Source organism: Hyla sarda, chromosome 3, assembly GCF_029499605.1.
Source record: "Hyla sarda isolate aHylSar1 chromosome 3, aHylSar1.hap1, whole genome shotgun sequence".
NCBI lineage: Eukaryota > Metazoa > Chordata > Amphibia > Anura > Hylidae > Hyla > Hyla sarda.
In genome coordinates this window covers 345576736-345601802 of record NC_079191.1, presented here as the reverse complement: position 1 = coordinate 345601802, position 25067 = coordinate 345576736, and the positions used below count along the sequence as shown (strand labels likewise).

Genomic DNA, 25067 nt, shown 5'->3' with positions numbered 1-25067 from the left:
GGTGGGTTTGTATTACATTTGTTTAGGTAGCCTTAGCATTGGCGAACTTATAGTGGTTGCAGAAATAGCAGTCATTGGTGCACTATAAGTTATCAGAACAAAAGTAAATTAATGCCATGCTTGGCAGTTCTATCTCACTATACAGATGAATGTTTTGTTTTTACAATGCCTAGTTCTTACTATACAGTCTTATTTAGATCACATATATGGGACATGTTTGCAGAAAGGTGGAGGCCCCTGGTACTGCTTTGACACAAGGCCCAAATCTTTGACTAGGAAATATTTTAGTTTATGCTAAATGTATTTTGGATTAGTATTTTATTATTAGTATACTCTTTCTTAATCTTTCTCTATTGTGTAGGCATGGAGTACCGTCATGAGAGAGAACACACGGGCTGCATACCAGTATTGTCGAGACAACTTTTTGTCTTCTAGAGTGCTCCAGGTAAATTATTTTAAGTATCCTCTTATTTTGAAATTTTGTTTTCCAAACAACATTATGTCAAAGGGGACCAGAGAAAAACTAATAATTGTGTATTAGTAACTGAAGTAGCAAAAGTAAACATAACTATTTTCAAACAGCACTGCCTGTGCTCAGGATGTATGGGGTATTGCAGATAAAGAGGTAATCAGGTGGAAAACAAGTGAAACAGATTTGTAAATTACTTATGTTAAAAATCCTAATCCTTGCAGTACTTATGAGCTGCTGTATGCTCCAGAGAAAGTTGAGTTGGACTTTTCAGTTTGACCACAGTGCTCACTGCTGACACCTATTTCTGTGTCAGGAACTATCCAGAATAGGAGCGATTGCCCATAGCAAACCTCTGCTCTCCGTACAGTTCCTGACATGAACAGAGGTGTCACCAGAGAGCACTGTGATCAGACTGAAAAGAACTATACAACAACATCTACAGCATACAGCAGCTGTATGATTTTGTTATTGAAGTAATTTACAAATCTAGAGCAGGTAGAAAGAGTATGAGTCCGGCACTGCTATGCAGGTGAAGGCAGTTTACTGGATAATAAGCATCCGCTTTCTCAGGTATGGGTAGAGACTGAACGGTGTGTGCTATGTCGGGGTGCTGGTTAGAGAAGGCACATATCGCTTGACACATCGGGACAATGTAGAGAAAACCTCACTCACCCGATCAACGTGCACAGATTCTTATTCTTTTAACCTGGCGTTCCTGCCGACCATAAGTCCTCCTGTGTTCTATGTTGATGTCCAACGGAATAAAGAATCTGTGCACGTTGATCGGGTGAGTGCGGTTTTCTCTACATTGTCCTAATTTACAAATCTGTTTAACTTTCTGGCACCAGTTAAAGGGGTATTCCAGGAAAAAAACTTTTATATATATATATATATATATCAACTGGCTCCAGAAAGTTAAACAGATTTGTAAATTACTTCTATTAAAAAAATCTTAATCCTTTCAGTACTTATGAGCTACTGAAGTTAAGGTTGTTCTTTTCTGTCTAAATCCTCTCTGATGACACCTGTCTCGGGAAACGCCCAGTTTAGAAGCAAATCCCCATAGCAAACCTCTTCTAAACTGGGCGTTTCCCGAGACAGGTGTCATCAGAGAGGATTTTGACTGAAAAGAACAACCTTAACTTCAGAAGCTCATAAGTACTGAAAGGATTAAGATTTTTTAATAGAAGTAATTTACAAATGTTTTTAACTTTCTGGAGCCAGTTGAGATATATATATATATATATATATATATATATATATATATATATATATAATTATATATATATATATATATATATATATATATATATATATATATATTATATAAATAATAAAAAGTTTTTTCCTGGATAACCCCTTTAATTTTAAAAATGTTTTTTCCACCGGTGTACCCCTTTTAAGTTCTATTGAAGTGAATGGAGCTAAGCTGTAATACCACCCACAACCTGAGGACAGAAGAAATTATCTCTGTTGTTCTGTTCTGGGATAACACTTTTAAAGCCATTGGCTGGTAACAGGTGACGATACCAGCAACACTTGCAACCATGTAACTGGTATTGCTACCTGAAAATATACAAAGCCACCCATACTTGAGATGTGGAGTTAAAGTAATATATAGACCAGATCTATTTTCAGATATCCCATGATGCCTCCATCAATAAGCTATAATGGCAGGTGACTACAAAGAGCATCTCTCGCTGTAGGACTCAGCTTGTCTATGTATCTTACTAACATCTCTTTTGATTTTAGTGGACATCATGCAATAAATAATGGACCCTGTGCTTGCACTGCAGTTGATTTGAATATTTGTTTCCAGGTTCCCCTGTACATTACAGCTTATCAATGGACATCCCAGCAGTGGGAGGATCTGAGATCACCTTGTTCATAGAAGGCCTTTATAACAAAAAAGTATTATAAATATTGGACATTGTGAATTTCAAGTTCGTGTTTCTGTTTAAATTTGAGCACTTCTACTTTTCTACTGTTTTTTTTTATAAAAAATTTGTATTTCTTTTTTTATTTAAGGAAATAACTAGTCTTAAACGACAATTTACAGAACTTCTGTCTGACATTGGCTTTATAAAAGAAGGTCTTAGAGCAAGAGATATTGAGAAGAGATGGGCTCAGAAGGGAGACGGAGTAGCTGAATCTACAGGGGAGGAGGCAAGTGCTCCTTTAGTGATAAACTACACTATAAAGGATCATGCTAGGTTCAAACAGTGTTTTTAGGTGTAGTCTATTTGTAAATATGTGTCCTAAAAATTAACATTTACGTGCTCTATATAAGTGTGTGGAAAAATGATTGCCACTGCACATAATATGTAAAAATACAGACAATTTTTTTACAGCTGTGTAAATACCTTATATACTCGAGTATAAACCGACCCGAATATAAGCCGAGGCCCCTAATTTCACCCCCCAAAAAACAGGAAAACGTTATTGACTCGACTATAAGCCTAGGGTGGGAAATACATCACCCCCCCCCCCATGTCATCATCCAGACCCCCATCATCATCCCCCCCCCCTTCATAATCAATGCCTGTCAATCCCTTCATCAGTGTTCTTCAACCTGCGGACCTCCAGATGTTGCAAAACTACAACTCCCAGCATCGGCTGTCCGGGCATGCTGGGAGTTGTAATTTTGAAACCTCTGGAGGTCCGCAGGTTGAAGACCACTGCGGCCTGAGTCATCATCCAGACCACCCCCTCCCCCTTTTTGTTTTGTACTCACCTCCCCTCGCCAGGGTGAGCTGGTCCGGGCCATCTATGCTGCAGGGACCGTCCGGTGGGGATGGTTAGTCGTTGCGGGCTGTCCATTTTCACCGGGAGGCCCTCTTCTCCGCGCTTCGTGACGTTGCCTTGATGACGACGTACAGGTCACCCTAACTTCCCGCCGAGGGGAGGTGAGTACAAAACAAAAAGGGGAAGGGGGGGGGCTGGATGAGGACTATGGCTGCAGTGGTCTTCAACCTGCGGACCTCCAGAGGTTTCAAAACTACAACACCCAGCATGCCCGGACAGCTTTACAGTTTTGCAGTTTTGCAACATCTGGAGGTCCGCAGGTTGAAGACCACTGACAAGGGATTGACAGGCGGAGAGTTCACTCGAGTATAAGCCGAGGGGGGCTTTTTCTGCACGAAAAAATCATGCTGAAAAACTCTGCTTATACTCGAGTATATACGGTAAGTGGCATAAAATGCAGTCATACCGTTGGTATTTTGAAACACAACTGACTTGGGGATCTTAGGGCTCAGGCACAGTGTTGGGACCCTGACATAAAGTATGGGTCAATCTTACTATACATACACAAAAAGGTCCTCCAGGACATGTATCTTTATCATATGTCAATCTCATATTTGAAATAAATATGTCCTTCTGGCCTTACTCTAAGTACTGAGTACTCTACTTGCATACATTTTACACTGAAAAAATGTAGAGCTTACACCCAAATAGATAAATTAAAATCCAATTTTATTAAGCATAATTATCATAAAACAGAGAGCTCTACAGACAGGATCTACCAATGAAAAACAGTTTGAGCATAGGGTTCAGTACTGTTATAACACAAAGCACTCTATATGGATATTATCAATGTATCACAAGAAAAAATTTCAAAATATCATATGCACCTTATTGATTAATTAATGCAGTTAACAGATTTAAACTGCATTAATTAATTAATAAGGTGCATATGATATTTTGGAAAATTTTCTTGTGATACATTGATAATATCCATATAGAGTGCTTTGTGTTATAACAGTACTGAACCCTATGCTCCAACTGTTTTTCATTGGTAGATCCTGTCTGTAGAGCTCTCTGTTTTATGTTAATTATGCTTAATAAAATAGGATTTTAATTTATCTATTTGGGTGTAAGCTCTACATTTTTTCAGTGTACAATTGGGAATTTTCCTATCCTAGGTGACGGAAAATGTAGATTTTAATAAAGACAAGACGCAAGTATTATGCTAAATAACTTCTTTACTGGATTCAGCAGCAAATATATATTGTATGTATTAAAGAGAAAAAATTATAACATGTACGGTGTATATAAACATGAACCAGGCGTAACCTAGCATGATGTCCACCACAGTAGCCAATCAGGTGACAATGTAGGTGATATCAGTAACTGACAAACAGGTAAATTCCTTCTTCTTTGCGATGGATGTAACCAACAGTAGTAAACAATTGTAGGCAGGAAACTTGGAAGAAAGTTGAATGAAGATAATCCATGATGTCCAATGGCTAGATATCTGGATGAAGATGGGATGGGATGAGATGATCATTGTTGAACTTTAAAGAGAAAAAATGGAGAATTACAGGGATGGGTTAAGAGAGGGATAATACTCGCGTCTTGTCTTTATTAAAATCTAAATTTTCCATCTCTTAGGATAGGAAAATTACCAATTTTAAGGCAAAATAAAACACTTTGTATTATGCTAGTTCAAAGCTAGGCATATAAGTATAAAAAATGTAATTGACAATGTGATAGACAAAAATTGTTAAAAAAATTATAATAACATAGAGACATGAGATTGAGATTCAGGTCTAAAATAAAAAGTTTTGAAAGTAGAGTCGGAAGCTTTTAGTAAATCTGAAAGTGATGCTCCCGATTGAAAAAGTTTAGTGGATACTGCACCTCTGGTAGAGTGTGCGCCAAATTTAGAAATATCAATGCCCACCAGATGCATGGTTTGTCTGACCCATCTAGCAAGAATGGGTGAAGAGACCAGGGCATGAGGTTTGCAAAAAGAGATTAACAATTGAGATGGAGAGGTATTTCTGAGGGATTCTGTCCTGGACTCGTAAGAATGGAAGCAAAGAATTACACACAATTTTTCATGGTGTGGAAAAGAGAGATATAAAAAACGGAATGAAGATTTTGTTTTGGTGCAACGAAAAATGGAAAAAATAACTCCTTGTGGAGTAAATTGTCTGCGAGAAATGTCGAGATCTGACATCTGAAACTCATTTGACTGAGATAAGACATAAGAGAGTGGTAAGTTTGAAAGAAAGGTATTTTAAAGATAGTGAATCATTATCATCCCAAGAAATAAACATATCTAAAATGGAATTAACATCCCAAGTGGAAGTATATTTGGGTAAAGGAGGTCTGCGGAAACGAATGCCTTTAAGTAGTTGGCAAACTAAAGGGTGTTTGCCAATAGGAATGGAATCTATAGGAAAGTGTTTTGAAGAAATAGCGGAGTGGTAGAGATTTATAGTTCTATACGCTTTACCAGCATCGAAAGAGGCTGAGAGGAAATTTTAAGATGTGGGATATAGGTGCTCCTAAGGAATCCAAAGACCGTTGATTGCACCAACGAAGCCAAAGTCCTCAGGCCAATCGGTAAGCTGATTTGGTACCTGGGGCCCAGGCATCTGCAAGGATATCCTGAGTCGATGTAGAAAATTGGTGGTCAGTTCTAGTTGATCTGATATCAACCAAGCAACTAGAGGTAATTGGTTGGATAGAATTAAGGGATGGTAATTCCCTTGGGGTCTAATAGGAGATTCGGGATCGACGGAAGGAGGCGAGGTAAGTCTATGAGGAGGTGTAAGATCTGGGGAAACCAGCATTGGGTTGGCCACAGAGGAGTTATGAGGACCACAGTGGCTTTTTGAATCGAGATCTGAAAAAGAACCCGTGGGATAAGACTGAAGGGTGGAAAGGCGTATAAAGTCTTCTGAGGCCAAAATTGGAGGAAGGCGTCTACACCCGCAGCTTCTGGTTCTGGGCGCCAGCTGAAGAAGACAGGTAATTGATTGTTGAGGGGTGAAGCAAAAAGGTCTATGTGAAGCGGACCCCACAATTGATTGATTGACTGACATATTGGAAGATGAAGTTTCCAATCGCAGGAATCTGTTAGATAACGAGAATACCAGTCTGCTATAGAATTGGAAATCCCTGGGAGATATTCCGCTTTCAGAATGATATTCCTGTCTAGAGAGAAATGCCAAAAATCTTTGACAAAATCTGCAAGAAGTTTGGAATTCGTACCTCCCAAATGATTGATGTATTGGACAGCGGAAATGTTGTCCATGCGAAGGAGAAAACAGTGGGAGGAATCTTTTGCAAAGCTCTTTAATGCAAAAAATCCCGCTAGTAATTCCAAACAATTTATGTGGAGATGAGATTCTGATGGAGACCATTTCCCTCCGGTGGAGAGGGAACCGCAATGGGCGCCCCAACCGGAAAGACTTGCATCCAATTCTATCACAATGTCTGGGTTCGGATGAAAGTTTGCTTTCCCGTTCCAGGATTCTATGTGTTCGAGCCACCAAAGAAGTTCTTCTTTGGCTTCCGGATAAAGGGGAATTTCGTCGGAATAACCGAGACCTTGGCTGAGGTGGCGCATTTTTAAGCGTTGGAGTGCCCTGTAATGTAGAGGAGTGGGAAAAATGGCTTTAATGGAAGCTGAAAGTAGACCCACAACTCGAGCTATCGTCCGTAAAGATATTAACTCTTTGCAGAGAATTTGACGAATCTCCTTCCTGATGGTTTTCAGTTTCCTGGGAGGAAGACTCTGAGAAGTCACTTGAGTATTGATCATAAAGCCCAGGAATTCAAGTTCCTGAGACGGAATCAGAACAGATTTCTTGAAGTTGATCAGAAAACCCGGATGAGTTAGAAGAGAGAGTGTCCACTGTGTGTGGAGAGAAAGTAACTCTTTTGATTGAGCCATAAGAAGAATATCGTCGAGATAAATTATTAGATGAACTCCGTGACTCCGGAGGGGAGCTATAACTGGTTTCAGTAGTTTTGTAAAGCACCAAGGGGCTGAAGATGGTAGGCATGTGAATTTCCATTTCTGATCGTTCCAAAGAAATTGAAGGAAAGTCTGAGAGGATGGGTGAATAGGGACTGTGATGTATGCGTCTTTTGTCTATTTTTACCAGCCAATCGTGTTTTAAAAAGGATATCTTTTAGAAGGTGAATACCCTCCATTTTGAAGTGTCGGTACACTACAAGGTTGTTTGTTTTTCAGGTTGATTACTGGTCTGTGACCTCCATCCTTCTTTTTTACCAGGAACAGATTGCTTAACAATCCTGGAGATTGAAGAGGAATGGGAATAATTGCCTGTTTGGAAATGAGGTCTTTGATTTCGTGGTCTATCAGAATTCTGTCTGATAGGGAAAATTGTATTGGATGGGGTATATGGAGTTGGACAGGAAGGGAGACAAATTCTATCTGGTAGCCTTTGACTGTATTTAGAATCCATGAGTCGGTTGTGATCATGTTCCAATTTTGGGAAAAATGAAGGAGTCTGCCTCCTAGTGGAATATGAGGGGAAAAAGACTGATTGAGTCTTACCTGTGGGAGGTCTGGAACGTTGATATCCTCTTTTTCCTTGTGCACGCCATGGTCTTCCCCTGTATGGGAAAAAGGGAGAGGGTATAAAGGAGGGTGCTGTATATTGTTGTTGGGATTGGGTAAAGGAGCCTTTTGATGGAAATCTGGATTGTGAGGCGCTGCCGGAAAAGCGGCCCCTACCTTTTCCGGCCTTTCCAAAAACTCTCTGAGAAAATACTTTTTTCATGGATACCTGGGCTTTGCTCGATGATGAAAATAGACCAACATGTTTAGTTCTTTTATAAAGTCTTCCCCGAACAGCATAGGGTTAGGGGGTTCAACAGTGGCTAGATTGGTCAATTGGGGATCAATTTTCATGAGTATTGATCTCTTTCTTTGAGTGGAGAGAGAAGCGGTAGCATTCACAAACAAATGGCCCGTTGGGCCCAACCTCTGATGGTTGCCATATCAATTGGTGCATTGGAATTAGTTGCTTCCTCTGTAAGATCTAGAATCTTTTGTGAGGGGGTCCGAGGAGGTCCATGAGCTTGTCCTGGCAAGCCTTGAAGCTCCTATCTACCCCTTTCTTTGGGTTTTTACCCGTTTTAAAAAGAAATTTGTTTAGTAGGGGATCTAACTCTAGGGTAGCAGAGGCATTAAAAGGAAGTGTAGGGCGGGGACATTCTGCTTCTAATTTATTCCTGGATGCCCAATCCAAGGCTTTATTTGCCCATATGGACATGAAATCAGCCACTTTAGTATTAGGTTGCCATTCCCCAGAACGTGGGTGGCAAATTAGAGATGGGTCAAAGAATGGTTCTTCGGATTCACCCATATTAGTTTCCTCCTGAATCTCTGGGTCCTCATGGTCATTACCACTTTCCTCCGAAGCAAAGAGGATTTCCTCAACATCTCCAATATCTGAGTCACTAGACTCATCAGAAGATGAAATTTGGAAGGAGTTAGGTTTTGCTCTAAAAGCAGACTTCTGAGCCCTATTAGGTTGGTCTTCCTCTTGTCAGGTTATAAAGCAAACGCGCTTTATACGGAAAAAGAAGGATCAAATAAAAATATCAACAGGGTTGATCCTAGGAGGTGGACATAAAAAACACCTCAAAAAGAGTACATTTGTAGGTAATTTATGTTGTGCAATAGTAAAACCCACTACTAACGGTTAGATAAAATATAACAATAATTTATTATATTCACAATATTAGAACAGTTGAAATTATTGACACAAAACAATATAATTATATGTAAGCATGCAATATTGAGATTTGGCCACAAGATGGCTCTATACTAAACACCAATCACATAATCGCCTATGCAACACAAGGGGGCAGCAGAGTCACCCTTGATACGGTTAGTAATATATATATATATATATATATATATATATATATATATATATATATATATATATATATATATATATATATATATATATATATATATATATAACTTCAATCAATTATAGCCAAATTTCAGATATCTGGTAGTATTGCAACCAATTTCAGATATCTGGTAGTATAGGATGCCAAATTACCTGGCTTGATATTAACTTCTTAGAATATGGATTCTAGGGCAGAGTGTATAACCTCTGAGTCAATTTTAGATACAAAATTTGGTAATATGCATTTTTACCAAATAGTACTAAATGATGACTTAGCACCACTAAGGCTACACCGCCGCAATACTGCAGGGCACGACTAAATGTCAAACCAGTTAATTATCAATATTTCAGATAATAGAATCTATACATTACCAGATATCTCTGTTTTCGGCCTCCAAGGTACTGGTGTGCTAGGCAGTCCTGTAGGTAAGTAGTATATCCTGTGTGGTGGTGGTGGTGGTGTTCTTGTTGTCTCTTCCTCACCTGGACACAAGTTTTTAACCCATTTCTTATCTCTCCTATCCACCCATAACAAATATGATGTCACTTGGTGGGTGGGCTTATGCAGATTGGGACCTAGTTATGCTTAGGTCACCCATAGAGGGCAGTATAGAACAAGAAATGGACTCTTCTCCAACTGGCTACCTATTCTACAATTGGGACATTTATCATATAAATATCATATAATTTATTTATGTTCCTGTCCAGTGAGATAAGACAACATTTATATATTCATCTCTGTCATCTCCAATGGATGACTGAAAATAGATGATTATAAAATCTTAAATAGAAATGTATCCACAGGTGAGGTCTCATTTGGCATTTAACTACCTAGCTGTATACACCAGTACCATAACTATATATATCAATTGTATAGAGACGACTGCATAGCTACTCATATTAATAATACATTGACTATAGTATAAAATAGACCTCTGATTCACCTTTTATTTCTAAGTTCATATATTTCCCTGAGATTATTGGGGAAATACACTTTGAAACTTCTTGACAGATTTGTTTTTGCAAACCTAAAACTCAGTCCATAGTCTGTATTGTGTTAGGGCAAACATATAAACCTGTTAAAATACACACCGGAGAGCACTTTACACAATAGGGGCTTATTTGTAAGCTCTCATGTTGGGTTTCTAGACCTCTTGACTGGACTTCCATTGTTCTTTTACCATCATTGCAAATAACTTTGCAAATAAGTTTTAGTCTGTCTACCCTTGAACAGATAGCAGGAAGGTGAATCACTAGGCCTAATGGAAAACAGGAAAATTCTAGTTTCAGAGCTTCAGAGAAATATCTTACACCAAATAAAATATCTAGATTATATAAAATCCCAATAATATTGGAAATGCCTGACACTCTTGGGCAGAGGGTAAAACATGGGGATTATGTGAACCACAGGCCGAGTTGGATTCCTGTTTAGAATCTGGTTTATGAGATTTAGAAATAATTTGTTGGACTTTAGAAGATTTTTTTAGAAGAATATGGACCTTCAGAGACATGGCGCCTTTTAAACTTTGCTTTACCTGGGCCTCTAAGACCCTTGACAAGGTCAGAAACTGACTCCTCAGGAGACCAGAACTGGTTAGAGGGAGTGAGGGGAGGTAGGGCCCCAGTCTCCTGGGTAATAAGGGTTTTAGTGCCATAGAAATGGATTTAGAGATAGTCTTGTAAGACTAAAATGGCGGATTGCACCGTAGCGCTGACTGCGAGTCTGAGTGTAATGGCGCAGGGGAAAATAAGAAGGGAAACGGAAGATTAATAGAAATGGGAAAAAGCCTGTAGCGAATAAGGTGAGCTTTGAGGAGTAAAAGAATTGGGAAAAGGAGTGATAATTCCCCTATAGGGGAAAAGGGGAAGGAATAAATCACCGGAAAGTATTACTAGAAGTGCAATAATGCGAAATAAATAAGAAATAGAAGGAGAAATATGAGAATATATGAATCAATAATATATGAGGAATATATCATTAACTAGAAACCTATATCATGAGAGAAACAAATTATAAATGAATGTAAATAGATGAAAATAAATTAATAATAAATGAGAAATTAGTGTAAATAAATCAATTAAAATTAATTTAAAAAAAAATATGAAAAAGGGTTTTTGAGAGAAAAATGTTTTACTTATCTGAACACTCTGCTGAGCAGCAAAGAAGGAATTTACCTGTTTGTCAGTTACTGATATCGCCTACATTGTCACCTGATTGGCTACTGTGGCGGACATCATGCTAGATTACGCCTGGTTCATTTTTATATACACCGTACATGTTGTTATAAATTTTTCTCTTTAATACATACAATATATATTTGCTGCCTAATCCAGTAAATAAGTTATTTAGCATAATACGAAGCTTCTTGTCTTGCCTTAAAATCTAAATTACTGCAGTATCTATAAAATGTAATACAAATTCAGATAATTTCAAGATAATGAACCATGAAGATATTCAGAACTGTTTTCTAAGGCTGGGCCTACAAACATACAGAAACTTATGATATTTTCTATCTTGCTCCATCATTTCACTTTGACACAGCTTAAATAAGAAAAAATGTATTGTAACTGTTGTACACACTGAGTGGTATAGTTTGAATCTGTGCACAATGGCTTCCAGTTGTAATTGCATAAAAATATTGTATGCACTTTTCACTTTCATATCATGCCTTCTACCCTTGAATATATGTGTAGATATTGGCAATGGCATAATGGTATGTGTCATTTGTAATCTCTCACTCGTGCTATAAAAAATAAAACAATTTTTTCTAGGCTTTTAGTGGGAAAAAAAAAACCTGTGTTACAGTGCCATCTCTGTGCACCATAGCTCCTCATGCATGTTATACATATAAACTATAGAAATCTATATTTGTAGTCAACTTCCACTTATCTTATTTCCTCACAGGCAAATACCAATGCAGAGAATATTAAACTTATATCAGCAATGCTGTGTGCAGCTTTGTATCCCAACGTGGTCCAAGTAAGTTCATGGCTATTTATAAAAAAAAATTTAAAAAATATAATCATAAAGGGGTTTTTGATATCACCCCCCCTAGGGCTGGGCGGTATACCGGTTCATACAGAATACAGAAATTTTTTCCCTGCACGATATGAATTTTTCCCATATTGCAATACCGGTCGGGCCCCTCCCCCTCAAATGAATGAATTATCAGCCACAGCGGCTGTCCCCACATCGGGAAAATAATCATCATAATCCTGAGAGCCGCCCGCTCTTTAAATTAATGAGATGCCGGCCGCGGCGCTATAAATGGTTAAGATGCCGGCCGCATGCGCTATAAATGGTTAAGATGCCGGCCGCATGCGCTATAAATGGTTAAGATGCCGGCCGCATTCGCTATAAATGAGTAAGATGCGGCCGCATGTGCTATGAATTAAGATGCGGCCGCATGTGCTATAAATTATTAATATGCGACCGCATGCTCTATAAATGATTAAGATGCCGGCCGCATGCTCTATAAATTATTAAGATGCCGGCCGCGGTGCTATAAATGATTAAGACGCAGCCGCATGCACTATAAATGATTAAGATGCGGCGGCATGTGCTATAAATGATTTAGATGCCGGCCGCATGCGCTATAAATGGTTAAGATGCCGGCTGCATGCGCTATAAATGGTTAAGATGCCGGGCGCATGCGCTATAATTGGTTACGATGCCGGCCGCATGCGCTATAAATGGTTACGATGCTGGCCGCATGCGCTATAAATGGTTAAGATGCCAGCCGCGGTGCTATAAATGGTTAAGATGTGGCCGCAGCAGCTTTCCGCTCAGAACTTAACCCGATAACGACCATGGACGAGTATAGACGTCCAGTTTGGCGGCCGTTCCCGCACCCGGACGTCTATACTCGTCCATTATTCTCGTGGGTGCTGCCCAGTGCACCCACGAGATCGCGGCAGGGACTCGGCTGTATCACACAGCCGGGACCCTGCTGCACTGCCAGGACCGAAGTAAACTTCGGTCCCGGCAGTTTTAACCCTTACAGCCGCGGTCGGGAATGACCGCGGGCTGTAAGTGTTATGACAGAGGGAGGGGGCTCCCTCTGTCTCCTCTGCAGCACCCTGCATCGCGATCGCGAGGTGCTGTGTGTAATACGCGGCTGGCCGGGGCCTGCCGCACTGCCGGGAGTGAAGTTCACTTCACTCCCGACAGTTTAACCCTTACAGCCGCGGTCAGAAGTGACCGCGCGCTGTAAGGAGTTCTGACAGAGGGAGGGGGCTCCCTCTGTCTCTCCTGCAGCACCCCGGAGCATCGCGGGGTGCTGCTGCATACCTGGGCAGCCGGGGGTCCTACAAAGACCCCCAGGTCTGCCCTGGGCATTGCCTGAAAGGACGTCCTGATATGCTGCCTGCTAGTGAAAACTGGCAGGCAGCATATAACTGCAATGCTTTGGAATACTAAGTATTCCAAAGCATTAAAAAGTGTAAAAATAAATAAAATAAAAGTGTAAAAAAAAATAAAATAAATAAAATAAAAGTGTAAAAATAAATAAAAATGTAATAAAAGTGTAAAAAAAAAAAATATATATATATTTAAAATACATTTATTAAATGAATCTAATAAAAAAAAAAAAAGCATAATGTGTAGGATCGCATTGGCGGGCATCCGCAGCATGTAATATGCTGCGGATGTCCACCATGTGATCCTACACATTATGCAGCAGTCACGGTAATGAGCTCCCTGCTGCGGCTGAGTAGCTTCGTGTGTCCACTCATAGCGGCGGATTTCCCGCCAGCAGTCATGAGCGGACACACTGAGCTACCCAGCCGCAGCAGTGATGGATATATTCGCCATGAGCGGGTGCTTATTCCCACAACATGGCGGATATATCCATCAGGAGCCTTAACTGTCACAGACAGACGCGTTATACTGCCAGCTGACCAAGGACCAATCAGAGAGGTCCCTGGTCCAGCCAATAACTTGTAGGGGTGCGGTATATAAATGGGGTCACTTGTGGGGGTGGGGGTACTGTCCTGCCCTGAAAGCCAAATGGCGCTCCTCTCCTTCTGAGTCCTACCACGCGGCCAAGGAACCATATATGGCCAAAGCGGGGGTATTTCCGAACAAGGGACAAGCAGCTAAATAAAATATAGGGTGCATTTCTTTCAATATCAGAAGTGATGTACAAAAAATATGCCCCCCAAATGATGCATTTGTGAAAAATTGCAAATTTCGAATTTTTAACACTGACTTTGTAATAATTCCTGCCAAAAAACTATGGTGTTAAAATACTCACTGTACCCCCTAACGAATACCTTGAGGGGTCTAGTTTTTAAATGGGGTAATTTGGGGGGGGGGGGGGGGTGTTCCTATGTTCTACTACCTTTTAATTTCTGCAAACCTTGCATAGCACATAAAAAAAGATGTACTTTTCAAATTTTCAAAATTTCAAGTTAAATTGTTAGGCTTCTAACTAATTTAAAATGTTAATTAAAAACAAAAAAATTACATCAAAATAAAGTAGACATCTGAAAGTATAAGTTTCATAAACTATTTGGTCAGTAAGTATAAATATATGCAACCTATTAGTGTTAAAATAGCAAAAAATCTAAATTTTTTGTAAAAATCTCATGATTTTTTGCATTGTAAAAAAAAATACAAATGATATCGGCTTACTTTTACTATGTACATGAAGGACAACTTGTGACAAAAAAACAATGGTAACGTTTTGCCAATCACGATAATTCTGACAGAGTTATTCTCTTATAAAGACCGACATCCCCGATTTGAAAAAACAGGCCTGGTCTTTCAGGGGCGTACAGGTTTATTTGCATTGGTCCTTAAGGGGTTAAAGGTAAACTGTCAGATATTTTCTCCCGCACTATCCACAGATACTGATGGTTAAGTGTGGGAGATGCTGATTAAAATGAGCCCTACCTTACCCGGATCCGCCCGGATGTTCACCCGCAATTGTAGTTTTATGTAGCTCTCCCTCTCTTCGCCGCTCCTAACTGAAGGGAGGGGGGATGAATATTCATAAGCGGCAGAAGCCCCGCCCGTGCCAGTTACAGCAAGATATACACATAGAATAAAACTACAATTGCGGGGTGAATGGCCGGGCGGATCCGGGTAAGGTAGGGCTCGTTTTAATCGGCGTCTCCCCCACTATCCTCCAGGATAGTGCGGGAGAAAATATCTGACAGTTTTCCTTTAATCTTATTCATTTAAAGCGCATGCGGCCGGCATCTTAACCATTTATAGCGCATGCAGCCGGCATCTTAACCATTTATAGCGCATGCGGCCGGAATCTTAACCCTTTATAGCGCATAGCACAGCGCCTGGCATCTTGAAGCAGCGCCAGAGTCACACATGATTAGTTCCCCAGGGAGGAGAAGGAGGGGGGGGAATACTGATACCGTGGAACCGTCATAACTTACAAAAATACCGTGATATGCATTTTTGGTCATACTGCCCAGCACTAACCCCTCCCTCCCATCCCCAGCAAATGAATAAACCCTTTTCTAACTAGAGTTGATTTTTTTTTTAGTCATTTTTGACAAGTACCGTATCTGTGGAGGATTGCTTGCATACTGGTAACTCAATATAAATAAATGGTTATAAATAAAATAATAAAAAATCAAATCTCCAGTGGATACAGTATGTGTAAATGTACCCTTAACCTCTTAAGGACTCAGGGCGTACGGGGTCACGCCGTGACCCCGCATCACACCGGGTCGTCGGTCCCGGCTGCTAACGATAGCCGGGACCCTGGGCTAACAGTGTGCGGCACCGATCGTTGTGCCGCGCTGTTAACCCTTCAGACGCGGCGATCAAAGTTGACCGCCACGTCTGAAAACGAAAGTAAACACTGCCCGGCAGCTCAGTCGGGCTGATCGGGACATCGCGATAAAATCGTGATGTTCCGATCAGCTGGGACGCAGGCGGAGGTCTCCTTATCTGCCTCCGGCGTCCGATCGTCGATTGATTGCTCCAAACCTGAGCTACAGGCTTGAGCAATCAAGCCCCTATCTCACTGATCCGTGCAAGGCTATGGCTTTGCAGGGATCAGCATAAGAGATCAGTGTGTGCAGTGCTATAGGTCCCTATGGGGGCTATAGCACTGCAAAAAAAAAAAAAGTTAAGGTCATTTAACCCCTTCCCTAATAAAAGTTTGAATCACGACCCTTTTCCCATAAAAAAAAGTGTAAATAAAAATAAAAATTTACATTATGTGGTATCGCCGTGTGCGTAAATGTCCGAACTATTAAATTATATCATTAATTAAACCACACGGTCAAACGTGTACGCGCAAAAAAATTCCAAAGTCCAAAATAGCGTATTTTTGGTCACTTTTTATATCATAAAAAGCGATCAAAAAGTCCGATCAACACAAAAATGGTACCGATAAAAAAAACTTCAGAACACGGCGCCAAAAATGAGCCTTCATACCGGCCCGTACGGGGAACAATAAAAAAGTTACAGGGGTCAGAAAATGACAATTTTAAACGTATAAATTTTCCTGCATGTAGTTATGATTTTTTTCAGAAGTGCGACAAAATCAAATCCATATGAGTAGGGTATCATTTTAACCGTATGGACGTACAGAATAAAGATAAGGTGTAATTTTGACCAAAAAATGCACTGCGCAGAACGCAAGCCCCCAAAAGTTACAAAATGAAATTTTTTCTTCAATTTTGTCGCACAATGATTTTTTTTTTTCCGTTTCGCCGTGGATTTTTTTGTAAAATGACTATTGTCACTGCAAAGTAGAATTGGTGGCGCAAAAAATAAGCCATCATATGGATTTTTAGGTGCAAAATTGAAAGCGTTATGATTTTTGGAAGGTGATGAGGAAAAAATGAAAATGGTAAAACGCTGAGTCCTTAAGGGGTTAAAGGGGTACTCCGGTAGAACACATATATTTTATTTTTAATTTTTTATCAACTGGTGCCAGAAAGTTAAGCAGATTTGTAAATTACTTCTATTTAAAAATCCTAATCCTTCCAGTACTTATCAGCTGCTGTATGCTCTACAGGAAGTTCTTTTTTAATTAATTTTCTGTCTGACCACAGTGCTCTCTGCTGTCCATATCAGGAACTGTCCAGAGTAGCAGAAAATCCCCATAGCAAACCTATCCTGCTCTGGACAGTTCCTGACATGGACAGAGGTGTCAGCAGAGAGCACTGTAGTCAGACAGAAAAGAAATTCAAAAATAAAAGAACTTCCTGTGGAGCATACAGCAGCTAAGTACTGAAAGGATTAATATTTTCTAATAGAAGTAATTTTCAAATCTGTTTAACATTCTGGCACCAGTTGATTTTAAAAAAAAAAGTTTTTCACCGGAGTACCCCTTTTAAGATCAAAGGCATTTAAGATTTTATGTAATATTGGTAACCAGTTAAACCAATTAATGTGCAGTTTCATCTAAAAGACAAGTAAACATCCCCAATGAGGTAGAAGTCTCCTTTCCTCATCTTAAAGAAAACTCAGAATAAATCACTGGATCAGTGACCCAGCTTCAGTAATCTGGTGCATTAAGCTTCACCCAGCTTTAAAATATTTCAGCATTATTTTTTTTCTTTTGATGGGACAGGAAACGGGCTGTTAATGTGGGTAAATGTTTCCAGCTCATTAAAGGGAATGTGTCATAAAAAACGATCTATTGTTTAAAGGGGTTGGAATACTTTTTTATTATTTTTTTTATCAACTGGTGCCAGAAAGTTAGAAGTAATTTACAAATATGTTTTATTTAAGAATCTTAACCCTTTCAGTCCTTATCAGCTGCTGCATGCTCCACAGGAAGTTCTTTTCTTTTTGAATTTCTGTCTGACCACAGTGCTCTCTGCTGACACCTCTGGGAACTGTCTAGGAACAAATCCCCATAGCAAACCTATCCTGCTCCGGACAGTTCCTAAAATGGACAGACGTGTCAGCAGAGAGCACTGTGGTCAGACAGAAAGGAAATTCAAAAAGAAAAGAACTTCCTGTGGAGCATACAGCAGCTGATAAGTACTGGAATGGTTAAGATTTTTAAGTAGAAGTCATTTATAAATCTGTTTTCACTTTCTGGCACCAGTGGATTAAAAAAAAATATATATATATGTTTTCCCGGGGAGTACCCCTTTTAAAGCAAATTTTTATGTTCAACATAAACATCTGGTGATGTTTTTTGTAATTTTCCTTTTGCAATCTATATTTTAGCGTTTTGCACAGATCACTTTCCAGTAGTCTCCTTTATCACAGACAGGAGTACAGTGAAAGTTGACACCAGTAGGTAGATAAAACAGAAGATTCTGTTCACAGCTTGCAGTAAAGCATGTCTTTAAATTATGTTAAAAAATAAGTTAGGCAAGATGGCTGCTGCCAAAAATAATGTACAAAAAATGTAAAATTACAATCAGAAATCAGCTTAACATAGTGATATATATAGGGTCTCCTACCCTGGGCACAATTTATGCACAGGATACTAGACATATTTGGGGAAATGTATCAAAACCTGTGCAGAGGAAAAGCTCTGCCAGAAGTTGCTGCCCCAAAACTCAGCAGTTCAGTTGCCTGTGCCATGTTTCTGGTATAGTTAGTTAAATGTTTGGAAGTGTTTTGGCCAACAGATATTCTACGTGTATGGCCAGCTTCATACAGACAGCAGTTAGCAGCCTCTTCCTGTGATGTGAACACATGGCCAATAACACCCCCTTGCTATCCACTTGGCTGGGCACTAGAGAGAGCCCACTGAACTAGACATCCCCTTAAAGGGGTATTCCGGCCATAGACATCTTATCCCCTATCCAAAGGATAGGGGAGAAGATGTCTGATCGTGGGGGCCCACCGCTGGGGACACCCTGTGATCTCGTGCAGCACCTGCATTTTATGCCGTGCTGCTGCTCCAGTCTTGGAAACCGTTACGCCCCCTCCCATAGTCATGAATGGAGGGGGCGTGGTATGATGTCACAAGGGGGCGTGACGTCAAGTCTCCAGTCCTGGAAACAGAGGTTTCCTTTGGTTAGGGGATAAGATGTCTATGGCCGGAATACCCCTTTTAATATCTAACTGATGTCTCTTTAAAAATGATTTCAATGTTTATTCTGATTATTTTACAACCAGTAAAACAATCTCACATTTTCTCAGGTGAAATTACCAGAAGGCAAATACCAGGTGACAAGAGCAGGTGCCGTAAAAATGCAGCCAAAAGCCGAGGAGCTGAAGTTTGTTACCAAGAATGATGGATACGTTCACATCCATCCCTCCTCCATCAATTATCAGGTTGGACACTCACCACTGTTGCTTATCATCCCTCTTATATCAATGTTGCTCACAACATTTCTAATGGGTGTATGTTTTAGGTGCGACACTTTGACAGCCCTTACTTAGTCTATCATGAAAAGATCAAGACCAGCCGTGTTTTTGTGCGAGACTGCAGCATGGTGTCTGTATACCCTTTGGTACTGTTCGGTGGTGGACAAGTTAATGTTGAGCTTCGCAAAGGCGAATTTCTCATCTCGCTAGATGATGGGTGGATCCGTTTTGCAGCTGCCTCACATCAGGTAAAAGCACTAAATATTATTTGAGTTACAAAACCAAAATGTAAAATAAAATATATAAAACTTTATGAAAAATTGAAAATGCATTTTTTAGCAGTCTGTCAGAGATATCAGTCGCTGTCTTGCTGAAAACAGGTTTCCATCGTATATTGTAATGGAGAGTAGCAGGCACCATTCATTTTGGTGGCCCGAATGAAGGCCTCTAGAGTGCTTTTAAGTAATTCGTTCATTGAGTTGAAATGAATGGCACCCACTGCTCTCCATTACAGGATACATCGGCAATTTGTTTCTGCGATATGCTGATGGATACCTCTGACAGACTTCTAAAACGCAGTATGAATCTAGCCTAAATTGTACTTTAGGGATCCTGTGTACTTCTTTAAATCTGTCCATATAGAGCAAACTATTAAATCAGCTAATTTTATATGAGGGAAGCCAGGAAATCTTCTGTCTGGTGAAAGACTTTGCATTCAACATGTTTCACCCATTTTCCTCTCAGTGCCAGACTTCTGCCAATGTCTTCATTGACTATATCAGGCCTATAAACCTGACATTTGCAACTTTATGCTATACAGTTTGATATATCTGCCATTACAAAGTTTTTTTTAAAGGGATACTCCGGTGGAAAACTTTTTTTTTTTTTTTGGATCAACTGGTGCCAGTAAATGACTTCTATTAAAAAAGTCTTAATCCTTCCAGTACTTATTAGCTGCTGAATACTACAGATAAAAATTATTTTCTTTTTGGAACACACAGCTCTCTGCTGACATCTCTGTCCATTTTAGGAACTGTCCAGAACAGCATATGTTTGCTATGGGGATTTTCTCCTACTCTGTACAGTTCTTAACCCCTTAAGGACCAAGGACGTATGAGTAAGTCCTTGGTCCCACTCCCGTGATATAACGCGGGGTCCCACGGTGACCCCGCATCATATCACGGCAGGCATCATAGTAAAGCCGGGACCCGCCTCTAATAGCGTGCGGCACTGATCGCTATTAGAGGCACTGACCTCATAGCGCCCTGAACACGGAAAAATAAAAAAGTTATAGGGGTCAGAAGATGACAATTTTAAACGTATACATTTTCCTGCATGTATTCATGATTTTTTTCTGAAATAATACAAAATCAAACCTATATAAGTAGAGTATCATTTTAACCATATGGACCTAGAGAATAAAGATAAGGTGTAATTTTTACCGAAAAATGTACTACGTAGAAATGGAAGCCCCCAAAATTTGCAAAATGGCTGTATTTTTTAAATTTTGTCGCACAATGATTTTTTTTCCCCGTTTCGCCGTAGATTTTTGGGTAAAATGACTGATATCATTACAAAGTAGAATTGGTGGCGCAAAAAATAAGCTGTAATACAGATTTTTAGGTGCAAAATTTTAAGAGTTATGATTTTTTAAAGGTAAGGAGGAAAAAACGAAAGAGCAAAAACCGAAAAACGGTCCTTAAGGGGTTAAGGACGCAGCCCTTTTTCGCAATTCTGACCACTGTCACTTTATGCATTAATAACTCTGAGATGCTTTTACCGATTATTCTGATTCTGAGAGTTTTTTCGTGACATATACTTCTTTCTGTTAGTGGTAAATTTTCGTCGTTACTTGCATCCTTTCTTGTTGAAAAATCCCAACATTTCATGAAAAATTAGCATTTTTCTAACTTTGAAGCTCTCTGCTTGTAAGGAAAATGGACATTCCAAATAAATTATATATTGATTCACAAATAAAATATGTCTACTTTGTGGCATCATAAAATGGACATCTTTTTACTTTTTGGAAAAAATTAGAGGGCTTCAAAGTAGAGCAGCAATTTTCTAAATTTTCATGAAAATTGCTAAATCTGAAGGGACAGATGTTACAGAACTACAACTCCCAGCTTGCCTGGGCAGTCTAGGCATGCTGAGAGTTGTAGTTTGGCAACATCTGGAGGGCTACCGTCTGGGCACCACTGTAATAGTGGTCTCCAAACTGTGACCCTCCAGATATTGCAAAACTACAACTCCCAGCATGCCCAGACAGCCTTTGGCTGTCTGGGCATACTGGGAGTTGCAGTTTGGCAACCACTAGAAGGGCAGCAGTAAATATCGCTTTACTGCCACCTTCCTTCCCCACTCGCTCCTATCCCTCAGGATGATCGGGGCTGTCACTGACAGCTCCGATCATCCCTATTTTCCGGGTGATCGGGTCACCAGAGACCCGATCAGCCCGGAATAGGAGAAAATCACATGTCTGAATTGACATGCGATTTTCTCCGATCGCCAACGTGGGGGGTCTCAGGACCCCCCTCGGCGATGTGCCGGATGCCTGCTGAATGATTTCAGCAGGCATCCCGGTCCGGTCCCCAACCGGCTAGTGGCGGGGACTGGAATTCCCACGGGCGTATGCATACGCCCTACGTCCTTAAGGACTCGGGATGCAGGGCGTATGCATACGCCCTATGTCCTGAACAGGTTAAAATGGACAGAGATGTCAGCAGAGAGCACTGTTCCAGAAAGAAAAGAATTTCCTCTGTAGTATTAAGCAGCTAATAAGTACTAGAAGGATTAAGATTTTTTTTATAGAAGTAATTTACAAATCTGTTTAACGGAGAACTTCAGACTATAGAAATTGACCCCCATAATGCCGGCAGTAAAAAAGAATAAAGATGTACATACCTTCCTTCGCTCTCCCGGGGTCTCTGGTAACCGCCACTATCCTCTTCCTGGTTACCGGTGGTCGGCGAGTCAAACTTTCTGGCACCAGTTGATTTAAAAAGAAAAACGTTTTCCACTGGAGTACCCCTTTTAATAGATAACAGAAATTCCATGCATGCTGAGAACGGTGAAAAACCCTGAACTCGCTGTTGGTCCAGTGATGTCAGAAGTGCTGCAATGATGTGCAGTATACGTGAATGTGATGCAGCAGCCTGTGATCCACCTCATGGTCTCTTCCTGTGTATATGGTATGTGATCACTGAGGCCAATGAGTGGTCGTAGTGTCAGGCGCATGTTGTACAGGACATAATTTTAGCAAGGAACTGCGGAGAGACACCAGAGTGGCAGTGCAGCTGGAACAGCAGTATGCCTAGGGGTGAATAGCCAAAGATGTATTAAAACATTCATGGCTTTCATTACATTTAGTCCGATTGACACGTCGCACTCTACTGTAGTTGCAAGACTACAACTCGCAGCATGCGCGAACAGCCTTTGGATGTCTGGGCATGCTGAGAGTTGTAGTTTTGCAACAGCTAGATGCACCATGCTTGGGAAACTGGTCTATTTAATGAACTAGGCTGTAGGGCATAAAGTTCCACAGCACCTAGTCCTGCAGTGTTGTAGGTTGACAATGCAACAAATAAAGGCTGCACATACGTAATCCTTTGCCAATGTGTTTTACAGGTAGCAGAACTGGTGAAAGAGCTGCGCAGTGAACTTGATCAGTTGCTGCAGGATAAAATCAAGAATCCAACAATGGACCTGTGCACCTGCCCCCGGGGCTCCCGTATTATTGCCATGATAGTAAAACTGGTGACAACGCAGTAACTTTGCCATAGAGAATAGAAATCGAGGCTGTGTAGATTCTTGCGCCCCCCCCCCACCTCTTATGCTGGGTTTATACTAGCATAATATGGCCACAAGTCCCAGCCAACCATGAGTCTGATCACCCAACCTGGCAGGTGTCAGTATAGATACGTGGTCAAGCTAGGACTTAATACGGACACAAAACGCTTCTGTTATATACTAGTGTAAACCCAACCTTGTTCAAAGAGAATGTAAAAAGTGCTTATTTTCTGTAGGGCATGTATGTAATGTATGGGTATGACAAAACATTTAATGCTGGATGGTAGTGAAATTATTCAGATGTTTGTAAAGAAATAATACACTACTCAAAAAAAATAAAGGGAACACTTAAAACACAATTTAACTCCAAGTCAATCACACGTCTGTGAAATCACACTGTCCACTCAGGAAACAACACTGGTTGACTATCAATTTCACATGCTGTTGTGCAAATGGAACAGACAACAGGTGGAAATGATAGGCAATTAGCAAGACACCCGAATAAAGGAGTGGTTGCATGGTGGTGACCACAGACCACTTCTCACTTCCTATGCTTCCTGGCTGATGTTTTGGTCACTTTTGAATGCTGGCAGTGCTTTCACTCTAGTGGTAGCATGAGACTGAGTCTACAACCCACACAAGTGGCTCAGGTAGTGCAGCTCATCCAGGATGGCACATCAGTGCGAGCTGTGGCAAGAAGGTTTGCTGTGCCTGTCAGCATTGTGTCCATAGCATGGAGGCGCTACCAGGAGACAGGCCAGTAAATCAGGAGACGTGGAGTAGGCTGTAAGAGGGCAACAACCCAGCAGCAGGACCGCTACCTCCACCTTTGTGCAAGGAGAAGCAGGAGCACTGCCAGAGCCCTACAAAATTACCTCCAGCAGTCCACAAATGTGCATGTGTCCACTCAAACGGTCAGAAACAGACTCCATGAGGGTGGTATGAGGGCCCGACATCCACAGGTGGGGGGTGTGCTTACAGCCCAACACCGTGCAGGACATTTGGCATTTGCCAGAGAACACCAAGATTGGCAAATTCACCACTGGCACCCTGTGCTCTTCACAGGTAAAAGCAAGTTCAAACTGAGCATATGTGACAGTCTGGAGACATTGTGGAGAACGTTCTACTGTCTGCTACATCCTCCAGCATGACTGGTTTGGCGGGGGGGGTGTTAGTAATGGTGTGGGGTGGCATTTCTTTGGGGGGCCGCACAGCCCTCCATGTGCTTGCCAGAGGTAGCCTGACTGTCATTAGGTACCAAGATGAGATCCTCAGACCCCTTGTGAGACCATATGCTGGTGTGGTTGGCCCTTGGTTCCTCCTAATGCAACACAATGCTAGACTTCATGTGGCTGGAGTGTGTCAGCAGTTCCTGCAAGAGGAAGGCATTGATGCTATGGACTGGCCTGCCTGTTCTCCAGACCTGAATCCGATGGAGCATATCTGGGACATCATGTCTCGCTCCATCCACCAACGCCACATTGCACCACAGACTGTCCAGGATTTGGTGGATGCTTTAGTCCAGAGGTCTGGGAGACCATCCGCCACCTCATCAGGAGCATGCCCAGGCGATGTAGGGAGGTCATATGGGCACGTGGAGGACACACACGGACACACACACACACACACACACACGGACGGACACACACACACACACACACACACACGAGCCTCATTTTGACTTGTTTTAAGGACATTACATCAAAGTTAGATCAGCCTGTAGTGTGGTTTTTCACTTTGATTTTGAGTGTGGCTCCATATCCAGACCTCCATGGGTTGATAAATTTGATTTCCATTGATCATTTTTGTGCGATTTTGTTGTCAGCACATTCAACTATGTAAAGACAAAAGTATGTCATAC

General features: G+C 40.9%; 1 protein-coding gene across 3 annotated transcripts in view; it reads left to right on the top strand.

The window, feature by feature from the left end:
- DHX57 (DExH-box helicase 57) overlaps positions 1-24743 on the top strand; it is a 75969-nt gene extending 51226 nt beyond the window's left edge. For all 3 annotated transcript variants that reach the window (XM_056567459.1, XM_056567457.1, XM_056567458.1), the window contains 6 exons: positions 362-445; positions 2501-2638; positions 12068-12142; positions 19250-19384; positions 19465-19665; positions 23045-24743. In XM_056567459.1, the coding sequence (XP_056423434.1) occupies positions 362-445; positions 2501-2638; positions 12068-12142; positions 19250-19384; positions 19465-19665; positions 23045-23188 (777 nt within the window). In that variant the 3' untranslated portion in view covers positions 23189-24743. The remainder of the gene's footprint in view (positions 1-361; positions 446-2500; positions 2639-12067; positions 12143-19249; positions 19385-19464; positions 19666-23044) is intronic.
- Positions 24744-25067: the final 324 nt, after the last annotated feature.